This window comes from Amphiura filiformis, chromosome 4, assembly GCF_039555335.1.
Source record: "Amphiura filiformis chromosome 4, Afil_fr2py, whole genome shotgun sequence".
Taxonomy (NCBI): Eukaryota; Metazoa; Echinodermata; class Ophiuroidea; order Amphilepidida; family Amphiuridae; genus Amphiura; species Amphiura filiformis.
In genome coordinates, this window is record NC_092631.1 from 21,574,615 (window position 1) to 21,597,927 (window position 23,313).

The 23,313-nt window shown below is 37.2% G+C and overlaps 1 protein-coding gene across 1 annotated transcript; it reads right to left on the reverse strand.

Moving 5' to 3' along the window:
• Positions 1-978: 978 nt before the first annotated feature.
• On the reverse strand, positions 979-23,281 carry LOC140150689 (uncharacterized). Its single transcript, XM_072172772.1, has 7 exons — positions 23,235-23,281; positions 20,336-20,575; positions 19,166-19,306; positions 18,135-18,378; positions 14,250-14,425; positions 12,794-13,203; positions 979-2,878 (listed from the first exon to the last, which is right to left on the reverse strand). The coding sequence occupies exons 2-7, from the start codon at positions 20,573-20,575 to the stop codon at positions 982-984; spliced, it is 3,108 nt and encodes a 1,035-aa protein (XP_072028873.1). The 5' UTR covers positions 23,235-23,281; the 3' UTR covers positions 979-981.
• Between the last annotated feature and the right edge of the window lie 32 nt (positions 23,282-23,313).

Below are 23,313 nucleotides of genomic sequence, written 5' to 3' on the forward strand. Positions count from 1 at the left end.
TTAAAAGCACTACCGTGTTAATTGTTAATATTGAACGACATTCGACAAATGGGGTATCAAAATGCATGTGAATAAATCATCCTTCTTTCTATGTAGAAATATTGTGGAAACAATTACTAGTTCTGAAGCTATAGGCGTATTTATAACAGCTGTGTTACTTTTTATGCAGACTTTAGACAAATTATATAACAAGTCAAACTATATATTCTGGACATTTCAAGAGTATCCAATGTTAGATATGGAAGAGGTAGGCTGTTCGATAAACTTCAAAATTGATGGGTACCAATAATTTTGATACACCCTGTATAAAAATCCCCAGCAATGTAACTGGTTTTGCAGTAGCTGTTCGCATATAATTGCAAGATCACATCACGTCCCCCTCTTCAAGAAGTTAAACAAATTATTATGAGAGCATGAGCAATTATAAAATGTTTGCAATGGAAACATTTACGATATCTGATCCAATCAGGCTGAAAAAGGCAATTTTGAAAATCAACTTATCATCATCGACTTATACTATTGCTGGATTCCTTACGCCCCCATCACACTTGCTTGTAAGTTTCAAGCTTTTATTATTATAATGCAAATTTTTGTTATTTTTTTCTCCCTATCTTTCGCTTTTATTTCACTATTGCCATCGCAGCTCACAAAGACCCCCAAATTTTACCAAAACAAGAGTGCTGAAAGTCCTTTGATTTTGATAGTTTCAGCTCTAAGACCCCTAAATTGCTCATTCCTCACATTTGTTTTTTCAGTCGATTTCAGCCAGAAACCAAGAATTACCCTTGATTTTTGCCGTTTGCAGCTTTGAAAGATCCTCCTTTTCCAGGCAATCAACCAGAAACCAAGAAAAATCCTTGATTGTGTCCGTTTGCAGCTCTGAAACACCCCCTTTTTCTGGTACGTCATAAATTCTCAAAGAACCACCACCTCAAAATTCTAGGGAGTATACCCACCAAAATTGATGATGTGCCCCCGGATTTAATCATCAAAATGATAAGGGTCATCAGTTTTAGACATTGGTTCTGGATCTGGTTTTTTCAGCGAAGGACTTGATGGTTTCTGACTAGCTGTCAGTAGTTTCTTAGTTTCTTTCACAGCACTGACATACGTAGTTGTGCCACCATGTTGCATGGTGGTTGTGGTGAGTCGACCTGATGATGAAGGAGAAGAGATCGTAGCACTTTCGCTTGTGACACGCCCTCCACCAGGTGCAGCCAAGCGACTCAACACGGCTGCCGCGGATACCCCTTGCCCGCTTGCTGATATAGCTTGACCACTTAGTCGACCACTTGGGCTACCCTGCTGACCACCTGGTTTAGTAGTCATACTTGACTGACCACTCAATTTACTTATGGTAGTGACTTGTCCACCTTTAGTAACCATTACACTAGCTGGACTACCTGGTTTTTGAGACAAGGTACTACCTGGTTTCTGGGACAAGGTACTACCTGGTTTCTGGGACAAGGTACTACCTGGTTTGTGAGACAAGGTACTACTTGGTTTCTGGGACATGGTACTACCTGGTTTGTGAGACAAGGTACTACCTGGTTTCTGGGACAAGGTACTACCTGGTTTCTGGGACAAGGTGAAACTTGGTTTCTGGGACATGGTGCTACCTGGTTTTTGGGCCAAGGTGCTAACAGGTTTTTGGGACAAGGTACTACCTGGTTTCTGGGACAAGGTACTACCTGGTTTCTGGGACAAGGTACTACCTGGTTTCTGGGACAAGGTACTACCTGGTTTCTGGGACATGGTACTACCTGGTTTCTGGGACAAGGTACTACCTGGTTTCTGGGACAAGGTACTACCTGGTTTCTGGGACAAGGTACTACCTGGTTTCTGGGACAAGGTACTACCTGGTTTCTGGGACATGGTACTACCTGGTTTCTGGGACAAGGTACTACCTGGTTTCAGGGACATCGTACTACCTGGTTTCTGGGACAAGGTACTACCTGGTTTCTGGGACAAGGTACTACCTGGTTTCTGGGACAAGGTACTACCTGGTTTCTGGGACAAGGTAAAGGTTGCTTGACCACTAAGTTTGGACACAAAGAGAGCTTGACTACTTGTCTTAGTTCCAGCAGTGCCTTGCCCGCTACTTTTTGTTACGATAGCAGTAAGCCCACCACTTCTGGTGGAGAAAACACTTTGCCCACCACTTTTGGTCACTACTGTGCTTTGTCCACTTGTTTTGGTTCCAAAGCCTGCCAGCCCACTTCTGACAATTTGTGTACTGCTCTTTGCAGCAGGTTGGGCAGTAGGTTTGTTAATAATACCCTGTGCACCATTCTTGATTGACATGGTAACTAACCCGCCACTTTTGGTTGTCGTGGTGATCTGACCACTCCCTCTTGCTGCCATAGTTGCCTGCCCAGAGAGTCTACTAGCAATAGTAGCCCGAGCTGGCTTATTAGTCATTTTTCCACCTTGGTCGTTTGTTTTGGTCACCAAACCACTTTGCCCACTGATAGGTCTACTCCCAGCTTGAGGTTTATTCCCTGGTTTATTTCCAACTTGAGCTTTATTCCCAGGTTTATTCCCAATTTTCCCCCCTAATTTGGTAACCATGCCCGGGACCTGTCTGCTAATCTGCCCTAATCCGGTCACCTGTTCGCCTCTTTTAGTCGTGAGCGTGACCGGGATCGTCTTTGCTACTGTGAAAGCGCCACCGGCAGTAGCAGCAGCAGTAGTCTTTGGTGGCATTAACACACTGGTATTGCTAGAGAGTGGTAGAGCCGGCCCAAGATGGAGCTTGATGTAGCTTGTTGCTCCTTGGATCATGGAGCTTGTTGCTGGACTGGTGTTCAAGGTGACCAGCTGAGGATTGATGGCTGTAGATGGCTTGCTCAGTGTTATGGTAGATACTGGTAGTGGTCTGTAATGATAATAAAACGGTGAAGTTAGAATTGAGTGGTTACTTCTTGCAACATAATATGAAAAGCACACAAACTGGGCTACTCCGCTTGAAATCCTTACACCCTCTATGGAATACATGACCTTAACATTCCACACAGGGAGTGCGATTTTCAAATGTGGCTACCAGAATGGGTGTGTCCATTTGAAATCTACACCCCCAGTGTGGGAGATTAAGGTCATGTGGAATAGCCAATTGCCTCTGCACTCTGAAATTATCTTTGGAAAACCCCATTTGTTACACACATGCCAAATATATTGGTATTCCAATTGAAATGCCTGTGTCTTCCATGTGACATGGAATTTCCATGAAATCAGGGTTGTAGCTAGCAAATTTCTAATAGCAGGTGGTCTTTGGGGGAAAATTCATATACTTCAATGAAATTCACCTACAATGTTAATGGTTTTAGACCAAATCAATAAAAATCAATGTTCTTTTGGTTTACAAGCTTAATTTGAGTGTCGGGGCTGCAACACTGAAATTACAGTTTAGTGATGGGCTTAAAAAGTGATTGGGAGGAGGGGCTCTTGCCACCTACCACCACTCATGAAGTAGCTACAACCCTGCCTGAAATAGTCACTGTGCCTTTCTAGTAGACATGATCCAGAAATTGCACTTACTTTTGTATGTTTCAGCAACTACTTCTGTATGTTTTAGCAACCACTGTTGCCTTTATCAACAGTCGCACACTTGATGAGTTAGTGATTGCTACTGGCAACCGACGCTAGATGTATTTCCAGTGATGATCTTGGAGCTGCCGGTTGTTTTTTTTATCCCTGTTTCAGAAACTCATCGAAAATGTGAGACAATTGGTACTGTCCTTCGTCTCTGTAGCTGTCACTACTCATCAAGTATTGATAAAGGCAACAATGGTTGCTGAAACATACACAAGTAAGTGCAATTTCTGGATCAGGGTATAAAGAACCTTGTCTACAGAATTTACTATAATACCAACCAGAGAAGATGAGAATATCGTCATGAATCTGGTATTGTTCACCAAGTGCATTTCTAGTCTGTATTAAACTAGGACCAACAGGCTAATGTTTGGAAAACATAATCATGGCAGATTTCTTTATTGATCACACAATGATTTTCACACAGTGGTTTAACTATATTAAGCAAATATTTCATGACAAACACTGTTATTGATAACTTTTAATTAATAACAATGTTAATGTGATTAGCAAACTCAAAATGTGCTCTGTGAATTTAAGAACAAAACAATTTAATTGAAGAAATAAGAAAGTGCATGTTTAATTTAAAGCAAGCACCAATGATGTTAGAATTTATTTGGCATTCATATTTTTTGCAATATCAACAAGCTATCTTGAAAATATTAAACAACAATAATAATTATTCCATTTCGAAGGCAGGACTCCCAAGAAAATATGTTATTTCCTGGGGAGATGAGCCAAATTTCAATCCCAAATAGCAAAATTTCCCATAATTTCTTGCATATGGGGTAGCAAAATTTCTCTAAAAATTTCAATGCACAATGATGCAGAACCCAACCAACGCAACAATAAATTATCCCATTCCTTAGGGCAGGAGCAAACAAATACTGTTATTTCCTGGAAAGATGAGCCATATTTCACTCCCGAAAAGCAAAACTTCCTATAATTTCTTCCATTGGGAAGCAAAATTTCCCGCAGAATCTCAAAATTGTCCTCGGATGAGCTTCTGGGTTTCCGAATTTTTTCCAGCCCTGCCATTCCCATGCAAAATGATACGGAACACAACCACTCAGTAAGATGTCTCGAGCTTACATGTACATCTTAATAGTAGAAGTTGCATTCACCCATATAGATTGGACATGTATGTGGATGAGATGTACACAAGTAAAGGCTCAGGCAACATTCAAATTTGGTCATGCCTCCATCACATTTGGTTTGTATTCACACATAATGTATAAATCAAATGTCTGAATCATGACTTGAGTTGTGACCAAGCATAACTACATGCTGAATGTCTTAAGTAAGTTACATCCTATATTAACTACAAACAGCTACAATGTAGTTTCTAAACCATCCAGTTAGAAAATGTTAGACATGCATGCAATCATTGCAATGTTATTTCATTTTCTCCTATCTATATCACATGATTTTGACTAGTAAATTTAAAGAATGCCTATATGTTAAAAGCCTTCAACTACTTGTGGTATGGATTTTTACTTTGAAATGAAAAACTGAAATCTCTTAAGGGGGTACTACACCCCTGTGGTAAATTTGTGACTATTTTTGCATTTTTCTCAAAAAATAATAACACACTGGCAATAAAAGTTACGTATATTATTGGGGCAAGGAATCCAATTACTACACTGAAATTTCAGTGACTCAAGACAAGCGGTTCAGTATATATGTAGGCTTAGAGAAAAAACGCAATTTTTTGACCAAAAATGCGAGATGGCAACTTCAAAATGCGAGAAAAAAGTGAGATTTATGCCCAAAAATTGGCAAAAATCAGAAAAAGGTAAAAAAATTGAGTGAGGGCAGTATTTCATTGACTCCATACCCCTGAGTGATACCAAAACAAAGCATGGAAATTGCCGACCGGACTATCAAAAATACACAAATTTTGTCCTCATAAATCAGCTTAAAAGGTCAATATACTGCAAGGTTTGAGTAGTAAATAAAGAATATTACTTGTGTTGTTGCTTGAATGTGCCAGAAAATGGACCGTTTTTGTACATTCAGGCTGGAAAATCAGGTCAAACTTAAGCTTTTTTAGTTGCAATGGTTGTCGAATTCTGCAACCTTTTGCCACAGAAATAGATTTTTGTGGTAGAAAGGAATCTTTTAAAAGCGAGAAAAGCACTAAAAAGCGAGATTCACAGCGAGAAAAGCGAGATTGCGTTTTCTCTCTAAGCCTATATATATGATAGGAAACGAGGTACATGCTAGCTGTACCTTATTTCTTATCATAAATAACAAACCACTTGTCTTGGGTCACTGAAATTCCAGTGTTGTAATTGGATTCCTTGCCCCTATAATGTACATAACTTTTGTTACCACTGTGTTATTAGTTTTTGAGAAAAATGCAAAAATAGACACAAATTTATCGAGGGGTGTAGTACCCCCTTAAGAAGAATACAGATTTGAAAAAAGTTCGGCAGCTCTGTTAGGTACATGTTATTTGAACATTTAATTCACATGACACAAAACTATAAGATATTAGTTGAAGATGTTGATCAGACATGTTGGCCCATGCAATGACAGAAATGAAAAACAAATGTGACGTGTCATGTCAAAAGGAGACACTTTTGGGCAGGATCATAAATGGAGAAATATCCAAAAATCTGCCCGGGGGTGACTTTTTCAAAATTTGGGTTTGTTGCGTATTTGTGATGTTAAAATGTTTAAAATATTATCTGATAGTTTCAGACCGGAATATAACTGGCATCTTGTATTTTTTGAGACATTTTTCAAGGTAATTCCTACTCTCAACATTGTCAATACTATTTTTAAAGGCCACTATCTCAATTGCCAATTTTATAATACCATAAATTACGAACTCATTATCTTCACTTAGGAATGTCCGATTTCATTGGGGGAAAACAGCATTGTGGAGCAAAATATCTCTATATTTAAGATAGGTAAAAACCTCAAAATTGATAACCTGCCCAAAAGTGTCTCCTTTTGACATGACACGTCACAAATGTATGAGTATTCAATAGGTATGAGTACGATTTGATCTTTCCCTAGACACTTTTCTAGGGATAGAGCAAATCTTACTTTAAATGTTTAGAGTACAAAGTAATTTTGAATCATTAAAGGCCCATTCAGTGATTTGCTCATCCGGACGATCGTAAAAATCATCAAAATTCAGATTTTGGTACCTTTGTAATTGGCATAGATGTGCTAACATAGCCTGCTAGTGGTTCGGTCGAATTAAAGCCGTGTATTTTAGACAAAATAAAGCATTTGCATGATTCTGGACTTTTGATACTGACAGTACAAAAAGTCCGACTCGAGATCGAAAGAAGCTCACTCTCCATCGCACCAACACGCTGCTATGCGTATTGTTTCTACTACTTATTACATCAGTAGCTACTATTTTAAACAAAATACACAATTTTAACTATTTTTCATATTTGAATTGATCGTTAGTTTGCCTCGGTGACCTTTAATTGCTTATTTTGTTTTCTACTACAAAATTGTAGCTTAAAAGCGTCTGTTTTAAATCAATTTAGACTCTACTTCCCCGTGTTAGAAACACTGGACTAGGAAGTTTTTCCTGTCGATTTGTGGCGCACTGTTGAGTTGAAGAAATCTCGATTTTGACTAATTTGTCGATGTATTCAGGGGAAAAGTGGTTTAATGAAATTCTGTAGACTTATTCTTTATTTCTAAGCAACTCTGACAAATTTCCATTTTTTTTAATGTTCCTGTGAAATCACTGAAAGGGCCTTTAAATAGGTATGTTAACTGAAAAATATTAACCAAAGTAGAAACTTGTTAACGCTAACTCTGTTAATACAATTAATGTACCTTATATCATGCAGGTTTTGTATACCATCATATATACTGACAAATTCTTGTCAACACAAACTAAAACATGCCTTGGCCAACTTTTGTTAATGAGGTTCCATGGTATTGTTAAGGGGGTACTACACCCCTCGATAAATGTGTGTCCTTTTTTTGCATTTTTCTCAAAAACTAATAACACACTGGTAACAAAAGTTATGTATATTATAGGGGCAGGAATCAATTACTACACTGGAATTTCAGTGTCCAAAGACAAGCGGTTCATTATTTATGATAAGAAATAAGGTACCACTAGGATGTACCTCGCTTCCTATCATATATACTGAACCGCTTGTCTTGAGTCACTGAAATTTCAGTGTAGTAATTGGATTCCTTGCCCCAATAATATACATAACTTTTGTTACCAGTGTGTTATTATTTTTGAGAAAAATACAAAAATAGTGATAAATTTACCACAGGGGTGTAGTACCCCCTTAAGCAAGTTTAATGGATATTTTTTGACTTTATATATGCACACTGACATAATAAATTGCGAGAGTGACACAATCATGACTCGGTGGGGATTGAATCCTGGTCACCCCATTACCACTGCACTACCCAAGTTCACAGCTGGTGCTTGGAATATTTTTTGCCAAGTATTTGACTTATTTTGCTTCAGATAGTTTGGATCTACCTGTACATTGTACACATCACATCAGAAGCATCATAATGTTAAGGGGTACTACACCCTGGCCAATTTTGCATATTTTTGCATTTTTTTCTCAAAAATTATAACGATTGGTGACAAGTAAGATATGTATATTATAGGGCAAGGACTACAACTACTGTACTGAAAATTCAGCAACTCAAGGCAAGTAGTTCTTGATTTATTGATCAAATACTGGTTTTCCATCATTTTTGACTGTAACTCCACAACTGTTGCCTGTGTTGAAATAAAATTTCCAGTGCAGTAGTTGTAGTCCTTGCCCTATAATATACATATCTTACTTGTCACCAATGCGCTTATAATTTTGAGAAAAATTCAAAAATAGGCACAAAATTGGGCAGGGTGTAGTACCCCCTTAAACCATAACCCTAAATCCAACCCATTCATCACAATCGGCGTACATGGGCATGTCAATGCAAACAAAGCCTAGTCTTTATTTCAAAATGTGACCATCCACGACAAACCCAGTGTAAAGCTGCACATCTTAGATTTTGAATTGGTCAAAATCTCCTTAAAACAATTTGGTCTGAGAATTCCTCTGTTTTCTATTAATTTCTGTTTGGTTTATTGGATCTGTACTGGCGACTTTACACTGGATTTGTTGTGGATGGTCACAAATAATCAATCCTAGATCAATTCAGTTGTAATATGCAAATGTATGCAAATGAAGACATTTTAACTAACAAAGAACAAAAAAGTTTAATATTAGTTGAGACCAAAGGGTTAGACTATAATAGACACAGGAAAAAGAAAGTATGTTGTACATGTAATTTACTTTGCTTGATTAGATTATTTCGCCTAAAAGAAAAAAATATTAATTATTAATATTATTAGTGACAAAATTTAACATACAATTTACAATAATAAATTAGTTTGCTAAGTCCGTCACATACAATGTACATTTAAAATGATTAAAATGTAACAGACCTGCTGATATAAATTAGGATTAATAATGATCTTGAAATAAAAGTTATACTAATATTACATATGTTAATTTTAAATAAAAGAACAACAAAATTATTTATTGTAAAGCAAAAATCTAAAGAGTGTAAAATAGTCTACATTTTTAACTAAATTGAATTAACACACAAGCATGTTTTTTTTTCAGCTTGAAATTATTTGAAAATGTCGCCACCAGATGGGAATGGGTTATAATGTCATTAATTGTTAGTTTTAATTGGAAATGTATTGTGTACATGTATTATATACTGCACACAAAAAGCATCCGAAAACTTAAAACAAAGCAATTTCTTAATTAAAAAGACACTACAACTAAATTGGAAAATAAATTGCAGTCGATAGATGGAGAATTTTGATCTGCATATTTTGACACCTCATTCGGTATGATACGACTTCATTTTTCTAACTTATAGCAATACAGGGACTGCCTTTTGAGGAGAGCGAGAGCAATCACTCTCTATACTCTCCTTAAATCTGATATAGGAGAGAGATTTGTAGCTCTCCTTAATAGTTGATCATTCTCTCCTTACATTCTATTGTAAATATGTTCTAATAAGCTCTCCTTGAACTCAAGTTGAAGGTTCCAAAAGAGCTATTTAATGCTCTCCTGCAAATTCCAAAAGACAGTCCTTGCAATAGCAATTTGAATAAAAAAGATAGCTTTTCAAACGTGACAGAAATTTGCATTGACTTTTCCCTCGAAGCACACAGACATTGAACACAGCAGAATGAGCATTCATCCGTCAGGCTTTATTGAACCTGTAACAAAAGGTAACAGAAATCCTTTTGAAGGTGGAAATATCTAAATTTGTCACTTCTGAAACTTGACCTATTGTCATTCAAATGCGAATAGCTTAGTGGAATAAAATCGCATTGTGCCAAATAAGGTATCAACTACTTTATTTTGCAATTTGGTTTTGGTGCCTTTAAGGGGGTACTACACCCCTGTGGTAAATTTGAGACTATTTTTGCATTTTTCTCAAAAAATAATAACACACTGGTAGCAAAAGTTATGTATATTATTGGGGCAAGGAATCCAATTACTACACTGAAATTTCAGTGACTCAAGACAAGCGGTTCAGTATATATGATCGAATTGAGGTACATCCTAGCGGTACCTTATTTCTTATCATAAATAACGAACCGCTTGTCTTGGGTCACTGAAATTCCAGTGTAGTAATTGGATTCCTTGCCCCTATAATATACATAACTTTTGTTACCACTGTGTTATTAGTTTTTGAGAAAAATGCAAAAATAGACAAACATTTATCGAGGGGTGTAGTACCCCCTTAAGACATTGCTTTTGTTTTAAGTATTCCATTACTTTTTGTGCGCTGTATACATGTGCTAGTAGTAGTAAGTATAAATAATACTTGTTTGAAATGTTACAAATGATTAGCAGTGAATTTAGAATGACATGATTGATAAATTAATTGTTTTGTTGTAATATGGGACATACAGTTTCTTAACTTGCAGATGAGCTTCCCACAGGCGTTGAAGCAAGACTGAAAAGCAAGCCAAAAGATATGCACAATATATCTTCAAAATGGTAGCACAGATGGTACCTAAGCATGGTAAATCTACTATTATTATAACAAGCTTATTCTATCTAGCAATCTCATGTATTCCCACCACACCAGCATGCAAAGACCAAACCAACATTATCTCTTGCGCTTACTACTGGCTATTCCTATTGAAATCCATACACCCCCTATGGAAGACATAACCTTTATCTTCTACACAGGGAGAGGATTTCAAATGGAGTCACCCATTCAGGCAACCCCGTTTGAAATGCTCACTCCCTGTGTAGGAGATTAAGGTCATGTCTTCCATAGGGGGTATATGGATTTTAAATGGAACAGCCCTATAAACTTGGCTCCTGTAAACTAACAAATTACCCACACATACAAGCTATAAACATGTTAAGTGCTTGGCGCACAAAAATTCCAACTGCATGAGCTGCCTGGTGCACAAAAGTGTTAACTGCTAATAAACAATGACAGTTATATCCCATTTGTACTCCATGCAGTCCATGCATGCAGTTAGCCTTTTCGTACACCAAACTGTATTATATCTAATATAATGAAGATCACTTATCAGATCTATCACACTCCGACTCTTTCAACATGTTTTTTTTACATGTTCTACAGTTCTAGAACCAGAAGTCTCGCCTGCTTTCACAATGACCTTGAAGGTTTATCATTTGTAAGACTTAGGGATCCCCCATCTGCCAAAGTTTCCCACCTGGAAAAGTTATGGCCCCTCCCCAACACTTGTCACTCATCCCCTTTTTAAATTTGTACTAGAACTTTGCTCTTCCTCTTCCAAAAAATTTCCCTGAAAATTAACAAAAAATAGTAAATTTTTGTATAAATTTTGGAACAAAAATATTACATATTTGATACAAGCTGACAGACAAAAAATGTGATTTATTTACTTGTCCAAGTAATGTGTCACTTAACAGAAGCCACATACATGTACAAGTGTCAAATGCAAATTTCTTCAGATCAATTTAATAAAAAGGCTCACAGACAACACAAGGGCACACACATGCAATTATCATCCAATTGGAAAAGTTTCACAGTGCATTCACACAATTGTTTTGTTAGCTACGAAATTCTGAATGAGAGAAAGAACACAAACAACAAAACTTACACACTAGTGTCCAAAAGGAGGTAGTTTTAAGGGCGGCCAAACCTGTATGAGCCTTGTGCTCTTTTTTTGGTCAACCCTCCTTTGCAATATCGTATGTTTAAATTTATATGACTTATGGTAAATAGAACTGAAACTAAGCTTTGAATCATGCACAAATTATAGGATTTAAATTGGCTTTAAAAACATGGAACTGGTACTTTTGTTTAGAAATAATATGACAGGACTGGCTCAGGATGAACATTCATGTACAAGGGAGCTGGATTCTTATAAATTTCGCACAAGATACAGTACGTGTATATGTGCACATCATATCCATATCAAAAGGTTGCACTTGTCGACTGCTACATGTGTCTCTTTTATAAGAGCTAGGAATAAATACCAGACTCGTCTCAAGTAGAAGTCATTTCAAATCATTCCCAAACCATGTGGCTAAGGAATACAGAGAACATTCCAAAACCATGTGATTTGGGGATGATTTGAAGTGACCTCCAATATGTAAAAAGAGACGTAGCTGCTGACAAGTGTATCCTTTTGATATGGATTTATAGTTGGCTTTTGCTACGAAAAAGGGAATTAATCCAGGCCCAATTACTGATAATTACCCCCTTTGGTCAATTACACTTCCAGCTGGACAAGCCCACCCCAATGATAAACCACAGCAGACAATCCAAAAGATAGAAAATTGTTATGTAATAATATTATTATGAAACCTGTTGGCACACTTTTTGATTGTTCTATAATGGGAAATCAGAAGGAGCTAATTGGAAGGATTAGTGGTTTTGATTTTTATACCTTTTTCGTAGGGCAACCAGAGTTATACACATAAAGAAAAATAGTTGATACATCTTTGTGCACTTCCTTTTTACACTGTGCACTGCATACCTATGTAGGATATAATACATTTGGCAATCTCGTAATATACCACCCATGGCGTCATACACCCACAGTATAAATCTGTATACTATCGTAACAGTTGTGCATATTCCATAAGTTCGCCTGTCATAGCTGGTCAATATGAGATTGCCGAACAATTTGGTGTAAGCATCGCGAGAACTCTTCAAAACAACATACCTGGGTGTTCCTGCATGTACTGAAGTTTGTGTTTGTGGCACCATACCTCCTATACCAGCCTGCAACATGTTGTTATTATTCATGGGCTCCTGTTTTACGATAGTACTCGCTGGTGGTGGTGGTGGTGGGGTCCGAACAACAGTGGGCGCTGTCACAAAAGGTTTGCTAATCATCTGAATAGCTGCCTGCTTTGGTTGCGAGAGAGTTGCCGAAGTGAGTGCAATGGTAGCTGGTTGTGAGGTGGCGGTAGGTGGTGTGACTGTTGTGTTCAGGGTGGTGTGGGATGTTGTGGTGGAGGGAGTGGTGGCTGTAGATGGAATGGTTTTGACGGTTTTGCTCACTGACATCCGGTATTGCCTCATCTCGCGTTCGTATCGGCGTTTGTCTTGTTCGTACATGGTGTAGTAAGTCTGCAATATTCAATATCAAGATATAATGATGGATCTGGGTTTTATTTTTCAAACTAATAACACTCCCAATGGGTCTTTTAATTAAATGAAAGATCACTGAATGGTTTTAAATACTCTGTATGCTAGCCATATAGCGCAGGTCCCAAGTTTGTCAAGAACCACTGACCCAATACTAGGCTTGTTTGTACTCATTTTAATGCATTTTCCATGCTGATTTCAATTATGTTCATGAAAATGTACAATTCTGAAATTTTGTAATTTTTAACCAAAATTTCGAACTTGTTGTCTGCAGTTGACACCCGTGTGGAGAGGGTCAAGTAAAGTGTCTGCATATATTTTATATAGGCAGTCCTAAAACGCATTGCCTCGGCTTGAATTGTGATACTTGTAGCATGACAGTTCACTTGAATTGATAGACTAATATGAGGAGATAACATAACTTGAAACTGCTTGCCCGAGGTTTCCCAGCATGTTTCCCCAAAAAAAATTCATTAGGACATCAAATTACCAAAGTACAGATCAAAACTTATACTTTGCAAGAGGACTCACAGAGGTTACTTACATCCGCCCAGCCATCTTTGAAAGTGAAACAAGACAGGGGATGCTACAACTTTAATCTTCGAGATCCAGTTCTGTTAAAAACTCTATAAATATCTCCTGCTACAGCGTAGTGTAGAGAGACACTCAAGGGTGAAACTAACATCTTTTCTACAAGGACTCAGTTTTGGAAAAAAGTAAGGCCTGGTTCACCTGAATTTAGCTGGAACCAGGCCTCAATTTGGCTTTAACCAGGGTTTTTTTTTCAAAAATACATTTAAAATGGCCAATATTTTGAGTGAAAATGAGCTTGCTTTTTCAGATACCATGTAGTAATCTTCTGTATAACTTTCGTACGGCAGTGATGTCGTGCAACGGGCATCACTTTAATTTTGGACAAAACTTGTCGCCCGGTTCCATCATTTGTATCCTCAACAGGCCACATTATGGGACTCACAGGTGTGGAACGACACCTGTCGCTGGCCAAATTTCACCCTTGGAGACATTACCTTCTTTTCGTCTGCTGTGAGGTCATTCCATTTCTTAGCCAGTTCCTTTGTCAGATCCTGATGGCTCATCTCTGCTGCAGCTGGATTCTCTCTACTGTACTCTTCTAGCACTGGTAGTCTCTCTTGTTGACAGAACATCAGGAATGCATTGGCTGGTTTCTTTGGTGCATTGGGATCTGTGGAAGAGGTTCAATATTAAAGAAAAGATATAAAATACCATTTGGATTCATTTAAGCCAGTATACAGTCTGCTGTGTTTGTGTGTTTCTTCCGTCTTGACAAACACTGTTTTTTGTTCTCCGTTTAAATAATGAGCTTTGTTCTCCTGTTTGATATTTTCACAGCAACATTTTCTGTATCATCTTTGTATGTAACCTGCTCCCTTGAAATGAGTGTTAAGTCGCAAGTTGGGAATTTCAATACGTTCAGACTGTTAAGTTGATGTTCTTTGCTTGAAGACACAATCCCCTTTGTGAATGGGGACACAGGCGGACAGAATTGAATACAGTGTACAGCATATTTTAGGTCTCCATTCACAAAGGACATACCCATAGGTGTAGATCCGGGGGGATGGTCCATACAATCATCCCCCAATGTTGATGCCTGAATATGGGTTTCTGACCAAATTAGCCATATTTGCACATTTTAGCCCCAAAAGTGAAAAATTTCGCGTGCTTTGCGCATATTTATTCCACTTTTGAACCATATTTCATCAGTTTAGCTTCAAAATAGCAAACTTTTTCGCGCGCATTTGGGCCATAAACTTATTCTGTCGCCAAAGGGTGCTGGATTCACTATATTTTTTCAGAAAATTCAGAATTTGTTTCCAACCCCATCCCCAATGTCAAAAAGAAATCTACGCCACTGGACATACCACTGATCATGATGATACAGGTGTCTTCAAACAAAGAACAGTAATTCAACAATTGGAAGGTCTCAAAACCACCAACTTACTACGTACTTAACGCTCATTTAAGGGAGCAGGTTACAAATAAAGATGCAGAAAATGTTGCTGTGAAAATATCACACAGGAGAACAAATCTCATTATTTGAATGGAGAACACAAAACAGCTTAAAACTGGTATTCCTGAAAGCCCTATCAGAAAGATGATTATGTACAGGGAGTATTAAATCAGGGTAGTAGTACTAGTAGTAAGTCTTTATTTATTCAGGGTTACTCAGTTCAGTAATACAATACTGGTCTCCCATGAGACCCTGATTAATTAAAATTATACCAACAAAAATTAAATATAAACATTTCACATATTAGATAAAATTCAACATAGCAATAGCAACATGTAAAAATCAAACAATTTAAATATAATTACTTGATTATTTGATTTAAAAGTATTGGCACTCATATTTGACAGGTTGCATCTAACATCAGTTGGAAGCTTATTCCAAAAGGTACTACCTCTATAAAGAAACATACGTTTCCCTTGTATGATTTGCCAGGCTGGAATTACAAGTGAATTTGATGATTGGCTACGGGTATTTTTGGCATGAGTGAAGCAAGTGAAAATAAATTTAGATGACAAGTAAGATGGCGCATCATGTTTAAGACATTAAAATCAAGCAAAAGAAGCTGATTTGTCCATCTTTTGTAAAGTTTATCCCAATTAAGGGATGACATTAAAACATCAATTGGGGTTCTGATATCAGCAGATAACAGTACACGAGCAAGCTTATTTTGAAGAATTTGAAGAGAATTTGAATACTCAACACTGATGTTATAGACCAAACATGCTAGGACTGCAGTAGTCAAAATGTGGGTAGATCAAGGCATTAGCCAACATATACAAAGTACTTGATGGAAGATAAAATTTAACTCTACGAATAACACCAATACGATTTGAAACAATTGAAGAAATGTAATCAACATGCTCACTCCATGATAAAAATGGGTCAAAAGTTACACCAAAATACTTTTAAAACTTATCTACTCTTTCAATGGGCTCGTTACCATAGGAGTGAGAACCACTAGTAAAACTACTTAAAACATGCTTTGTCCCAAAGATCATAAACTTGGTTTTCTTAATGTTTAAGGGATCTGGAATGAGCGTTTTGAGCGTTTCGACAGTATTTTTGTGGGACATGAGAGCACATCAGACATATCGAATTGCATTCTGAATACGAAGAATGTCTTTCTGATATCAAATAATTTTCATTTTTGAAATTCACGATATAATACAAATTTTATGACAAATTATTAAAATTTGATATTTTTCACATTTTTGATATATGACAGTCTTCGAAGTAAATTTTAGTAATCTAATGATATATTCTTAAAGTGTATGTAGCTGGGAGGAAAAGCCGACGATCAATTGAAAATTTTGACCTTTCATATTGAAGATATAGATTTTTTCCCAAAAGACCGAATTTTTTTGGTGTTTTGGAAAAAAGTCCATATCTTCAAAAAGAAAAATCAAAATTTTCAATTGATCATCGGCTTTTCATCCCACCTACATACACTTTAAGTATAAATCATCAGATTTATAAAGTTTGCTTCTAGTACTATTAAATATCAAAAATATCAATTTTTATTCATTTGCCATAAAATGTGTATTACATTGCGAATTTCAAAAAATCAAAATTATTTGATATCAGAAGGACATTCTTCGTATTCAGCATGCAATTCATTATGTCTGATGTGCTCTAATGTCCCACAATAAATACTGTCCAAACGTTCATACCCCATCCCTTAATGTTAGCTGATTTGCTTCAAACCAGAGAGCAATTTTTGATAAATCATTGTTCATGCATGTTTGACAGAAGAGATGCTTGATCAGATGCACTAAAAAGAAGAGTAGTATCATCAGCATACATGACACATTTCGAATTGATACAATCAGGGAGGGAATTAACATAAATCACAAATAATAATGGACCCAAGATTGACCCCTGGGGAACACCAATATCAATATTTTTCAAGTCAGATAAAGTAGAATTAATACTAACTGATTGGGTTCTATTACTAAGATATGAAGAAAATCATTGAAGAGCCTCTTTATTGATACCATATTTTTCAAGTTTGTGAAGAAGGTGGCTATGATTTACGGTATCAAAAGCCTTCTTGAGGTCAATAAATAAAGCACCAGTAACTTTACCTTGATTCATGTTGTTTAAAATATGATCAGAAACATCAAGTAGAGCTGTGGTAGTAGAATGCTCTTTTCTAAAACCAGACTGACATGAATTCAATAGATCATGATTTGTTAGATAATGGTATAACTGATTATGTACATTACGCTCAATAATTTTTGAAATAATTGGAAGCACTGATATAGGCCTATAGTTATTTACATCAGACTTGTCCCCATTCTTAAAAATTGGGTGGGTATTCCATTCTCAGATAATATCATAGCTTTTGAGAAATTCAAGCTCTGCAACATATAAGATATAATAAACGTTGGGTCAAGGAGGCTATAGAGATCAGGAAGAGAAGGGGCACCACCATGAACAGAGATGAAGGACGGTCAATATCAACTTTCTCACATTTTTGATGAACTGCTACATCCTGTGAAAAAATCCATCAAAACATCCAACAGGAAAAAAATCAACTGGCAACAGCAAGTCAATCACCAAGAAATCAATAGGTGATTGGATGACCAGATCACAGTAGCAGTCTTCATTCAGTATTGATAAAGATAACAGATAGAGTGGTTATCGAAACGTACACAGTAATTGGATCAGAAATAAGAACCTTTTGTTTGACTTTATTCTACTGATCCTGATGAATTTGTTCAACCATCTGCAACACACATACATTCATATCTCAGGGAGCATTAAAAATATTATTGTGGTCCACTAAAAAGACAAACATTTTATTCTTGTTCCCATCACTTTAACATCAATTTCTCCATTTTGTTCTATTTGTTTTTATTACCTTTTTCTTTATCTGTTCTATTCTGAGCAGATGACCGCCTTCTTTTGGTCCCTGCTGGTGAGACTGTTGGGGTCTTCACGGTCAGAGCGGTCTTACTGTTGTTAGATTTGGTAGATCGGGTTGATTTCTCTGAGTCAACAGGCGATGCCGATCTCTTTGTACCCGATTTTGGTGACTCTTTTGGAGGAGAGTATGTTGAGGGCATTGCTGGTCCTGTTGATATTAAACTTAACACAGCCTCATCCTGTAAGATATAATCAACATGAAATATACACATTATTAACTGCTATGGTACAATCCCAATTTAATCTATAACATAACATTACGTAAGTTAACATCCAACCAGCAGGGTTGTTGTTGTAGCTAGCGAATTTTCAGTGATGGGTGGTATTTGAGGGTATTTTTAGTGAAATTTATAATTTATTGAAAGTTGCCTAAATTTGGCCAAATTTTATATGATTTTGCAATTTCAAACACTTGAGTGCTGGGTGCTAGAGATTAAATTGTTTATCAGCAGTGGGTTTTCATTCTGAGTGCCGGGGTCTGCTGCCAGCCGTAGCTACATCTCTGCATACAATTGGCCTTCAAAATGGTTTCTTTGGAAATGACCTAAAAAATCACTAAAATCTGAATAATTTGCAATTTGAGAAAATACAAAAAAAAAATTTTGTTCCTGAAATTTCCGAAATTTGGGTCGGCATTCATTTGTACAGGAAATTTGTTCCCCAATTTGTTCAAAATCTGGGTCGGTCGGGCCCGTAGAACAGGGTTTTCTTTTTTCGTCGCCTAAAGGTAGCAAGAACACACCTGTCAGGGTCAGAATTTCGGCGAGAATCCGAGAATCGATTCTCCCAAAGATTCTCGTTAACAGATTTGCATGAATCCTAGTTGATTCTTGCAAGCTTTTATAGTTTACACAGAAGTTGATTTGCAAGAATCAAATGAATCCCGAAACTTTATTCTGCAATATCAAGATTGATTCTCACACTGCAAAACAAAATTCTGACACTGCCTGTCCTGTGTTTACTCACCTCTATCGGTATAGGTAATTGTGCGCTTCTGTAGTCATCGCCAAACTCATCCAGTTTACTCATAAGAAAGCGCCTTTCTCTGGTGAGTTTACGCACTGCTTTCCTCACATGGTAGAGTCGGTTTAACAGCTTCTCATTGCCCTGTGGAGCAAAGAAAAAGTTTCAACACTTCACTGTTCACATCACTATTAAATATGGATACAAATCAAATCATTACATGCTCATCCTCCAATGAATTTCCTAGTTCCTGTATCAGGTAAGCAATAACCTGTTACATTTTAATTGTGTCTATCTATAGGATCCCAAAATCCACAGGCACGGGAATGGCGTTTTTGAAAACTGCCTGAAAAATTGTGTGAATTCAACCTTATAAAAAGGCCAAAACAGGCTGAAAAAAATTTGTATAACAAAACTGCCTGAATTCAGGCAAAAGCCTGAAAATTCTAATGCGTGAATTCAACTTTAATATCATGCAGTAAACAGATTGTGGACGACTCCTCAAACCCGGGAGTAGCAGAGGCTAGTAGGACCTATTTACAAGTTTAATAGTGGCTTCATGGGGAATTAGTGGTGTCATTAAGTTAAGGGGGTACTACACCCCTGTCCAATTTTGCGCCTATTTTTGCAATTTTCTCAAAAATTATAGCACATTGGTGACAAGTAAGATGTATATTATAGGGGCAAGGACTACAACTACATTGTACTGTACTGAAAATACAGCAACACAAAGCAAGTAGTTATTGATTTATTGATCAAATATTGGTTTTCCCTCATTTTTGACTGTAACTCCACAACTGTTGGCTGTGCTGAAATAAAATTTCCAGTGCAGTAGTTGTAGTCCTTGCCCCTATATACATATCTTACTTGTCCCCAATGCGCCATAATTTTTGAGAAAAATGCAAAAATAGGCACAAAATTGGGCAGGGGTGTAGTACCCCTTAAGTGGTTTGTCACCATCCTGTTTTGAAGGGAGTGTTCTATTCAACATCTAATTTGGAGTATAATAACCAGTTTACTGTATTACATGTACAAGTGGTCCAGTTTTCAGGAATATTGGACCAAGAATATTGGACCTTTTGGTCTGAAGTGCAAGCATTCATGGCTCTCTCCTGCTGGCATCAGAAATTTTAAAACTTACATGTACATGTACAGCCTAAAAATTCAACCTACCAACTGTATTCCATTGCACTTCTTTTTCAGAGCCATATACTTGAGCCGATACTGATCCAACTGTACGTTAGGACCCCTCCTTGCCGGAATCAAACCACTAGTGCTGGGTGTGGATGGTGGTAGATGTTGAACTAATAGCTGAGCTGCTGTTGGTGGTGTGCTTGGTGGAATCATAATATTCTCAGCTGGTATCACTTGGTGAAGCTGGTAAGAGGTACTTGCTTGTGGCGGAGTCTCCATCTACAAGGGCAAAGTTCATTCAAAAAGAGACAAATAGTACAAACATGTATTATATGATGCTATATTATTTTAAGTACTAGTAGTACTGGGTTATACAACCATGATGTTTCAGATTCTTTAGGGCTCCAGCTCCAGGATGATCACCCTGCATTTAAATAAGCTGGAGCCCAAGGAATCTGAAACATCACCTTTTGGTGCTGACCTTTAAACGTTTCACAACTGCAAATGCACTACGGTATCCATTATAGGTTTGAAATGATGATGTTCCTATATATCCTATGGTAAATTCAATGCATTTTAAAATTTATCTATTTTCTACAGGTCAGTCCAAGTCCGGTGAAAATACGGTGTACACTTTTCAAATTCTATGTACTTTTCTCAAATAATTTCAAATTGTGTCACGGGTCCAGCATTTTTAGCAACCATTGTTGATCTTTTTTTACATGTACATGTACCGTACGTAAAAAAAATGGTAAACCAAATGGATTGTGGTCTGTTTTTCATGGATAAAACAAATAACCGTAGGCCTAAACTTATACCCAGTCCCAGGCTACATACATGTAGGCCTACTATCAGTAAATGGCTTAACTGTGTATTAATTTAAATCCCCAAACAGAAATATGACAATTTTAAATTTGGACACCACCAGATTTAGCACATGGAATTTTAGAGGGATCAGGTATGTTCAGGTATATTTATTTTTAAAACACTCAAATATCAGCAGCCAACAAAAAATGGCTGAATTACATGGTAAATTACAAATCAAATTTACAAAGATACAAATAATAATAAAAAATGAGTCAACTGTATCTTTTGAGCAAGATAATGCCAAGATTTGCCTATTTTGGACAGTCTAAAATTTTGCTGAAGTGTCATTTTAACAACATTTTTGATGCAATCCCCTGTCGTGATCGGCTGTGTTTACTTCTGAACTTCTAATGCTTTACACGGTGTCTTGCTTCAGCGAATCCGACTATATTTTGAATGCAATGGTCTCTAGCCTAGAATGTGAAGCTATCAGTGAGCAAATTCTTGGCTAGACCTCTCGAGCAACACGATACATACATGTACTCAATGAAATAATTTATTAAAAGTATGTCAAAAATTAAAGATCAAATTTTTATATTGATGTACGTAGCTCATACTCAACCCAACACCATATCTCAAACACAGACATACGCACCCCCTCCATACCCTTACACGCCCACCGACATCCACTACAGTAAAATTAAGTACCGGGTATTTCCAAACTGGAACATGCGTGTTGCGTCCATGTAGCGTACCGTACTAAGCGTATATATGCAATGTAATGCGTGTGCATGCTTTCTTCTGTACCGCGCTATGTGTGCGTACCACATGTTTATCGCGGAGCCACTGCGTTCAATCATAATACAGTTTGGCCAAAAAATACTTCATTTTACTGCAGTGGCGTGCGCAGCACATTGAAAGTGGGAGGGCTTTAGGTTGTTCAGTTCCCCCGAATGGAGTCTGATTAGGAGCAAATTTTGATGTTTTTACCACGAATCCCCCGAATGACCAACAAGTGGGGGGCCTGTGACCCCCCTTGCACATGCCACTGTTTTAGTTTTACGCACTCCCAGTCCCAGTAACTTATAGTACGGTACTTTGCACTTATTAATTATGATCATATATTGACATTTAATATCTTGCACAAAAACTCAACATATAATCATATTATTAATATTATTAATATCAATGTGACATTTTAATAGCAGTTCCAACTTAGTCTTAGGTAGAAAAGCTGCTCTATCACTGTCTATCATGAGACTATGGCGATGCTGTTTTGTTATCATCAATGCCATGATGATGGGCATTGTCATTGCATTGATTTTGCTCGAAAACTCTAGCCAAGAATTTGCTCACCGATAGCTTCACATTCTAGGCTAGAGACCTTTGCATTCAAAATCTAGTCGGATTCGCTGAAGCATGACACCGTGTAAAGCAATGGAAGGTCAGAAGTAAACACAGCCGATCACGACAGGCGATTGCATCAAAAATGTTGCTAAAATTACACTTCAGCAAAATTTTAGACTGTCCAAAATATGCAAATCTTGCTCAAAAGATAGGCTACAGTTGACTCATCAAAATAACTTTCATTCAAATTTCAACATTAACAGAATAAATAACCTCCGGTGTAAAAAATTGAACCGCTGTCCGACCGAAAAACCATAGTAAAGTACTCTAGCATCGAATGCGTAACTATCGATAATCGTGTGCAAATTCAAAGCTAGAGTTCTCGAGCAACATTGATTGTATTGGAATTGGGCATTGTCGTCACTCATGCACTTAGCCCGAGGGCGAGGTACTCACACCTCCGTCACTACGATTTCCACTGGCCTTCTCCATAGTGAGGAAGGAACAGGGGCTCAGGGCCATGATGTTTCGGGCTAGTATCATCATGATCATGCACTGCAGCTGACATGCACTGTGTCACTGTCAGCAGTGCAGTGCATGCAGCATGCAGCAGGCGGGTAAGCTTATGCGTAACCCCCGGGCGTAAACCTAATATTTGCTCTGTTAATTCAATAATAATAGCTACTCCATACAAGCATATCATAAGAATCATTTCCTTACTCTTCAAAAATACCATTAGAATCATAGTTACGGATAAATAAAGAGAGAATGTAATAAAATTTACCCTAAAAATCGGTGGCGTTCTCCTTTTTGTCCACAAATTTGTAAATAATATTTTGACCGGCGACGTAATGAAAAGTTCG

What these genes read in the sequence shown, in the direction of transcription:
- LOC140150689 (XM_072172772.1), bottom strand. Translation starts at nt 20,575, where the DNA reads ATGGAGACTCCGCCACAAGCAAGTACCTCTTACCAGCTTCACCAAGTG. An exon ending in AGTGCAATGGAATACAGTTG is followed by an intron (nt 19,307 to 20,335) that starts GTAGGTTGAATT and finishes TTTGCTCCACAG; the next exon opens with GGCAATGAGAAGCTGTTAAA. An exon ending in TCACAGCAGACGAAAAGAAG is followed by an intron (nt 13,204 to 14,249) that starts GTAATGTCTCCA and finishes TGAATATTGCAG; the next exon opens with ACTTACTACACCATGTACGA.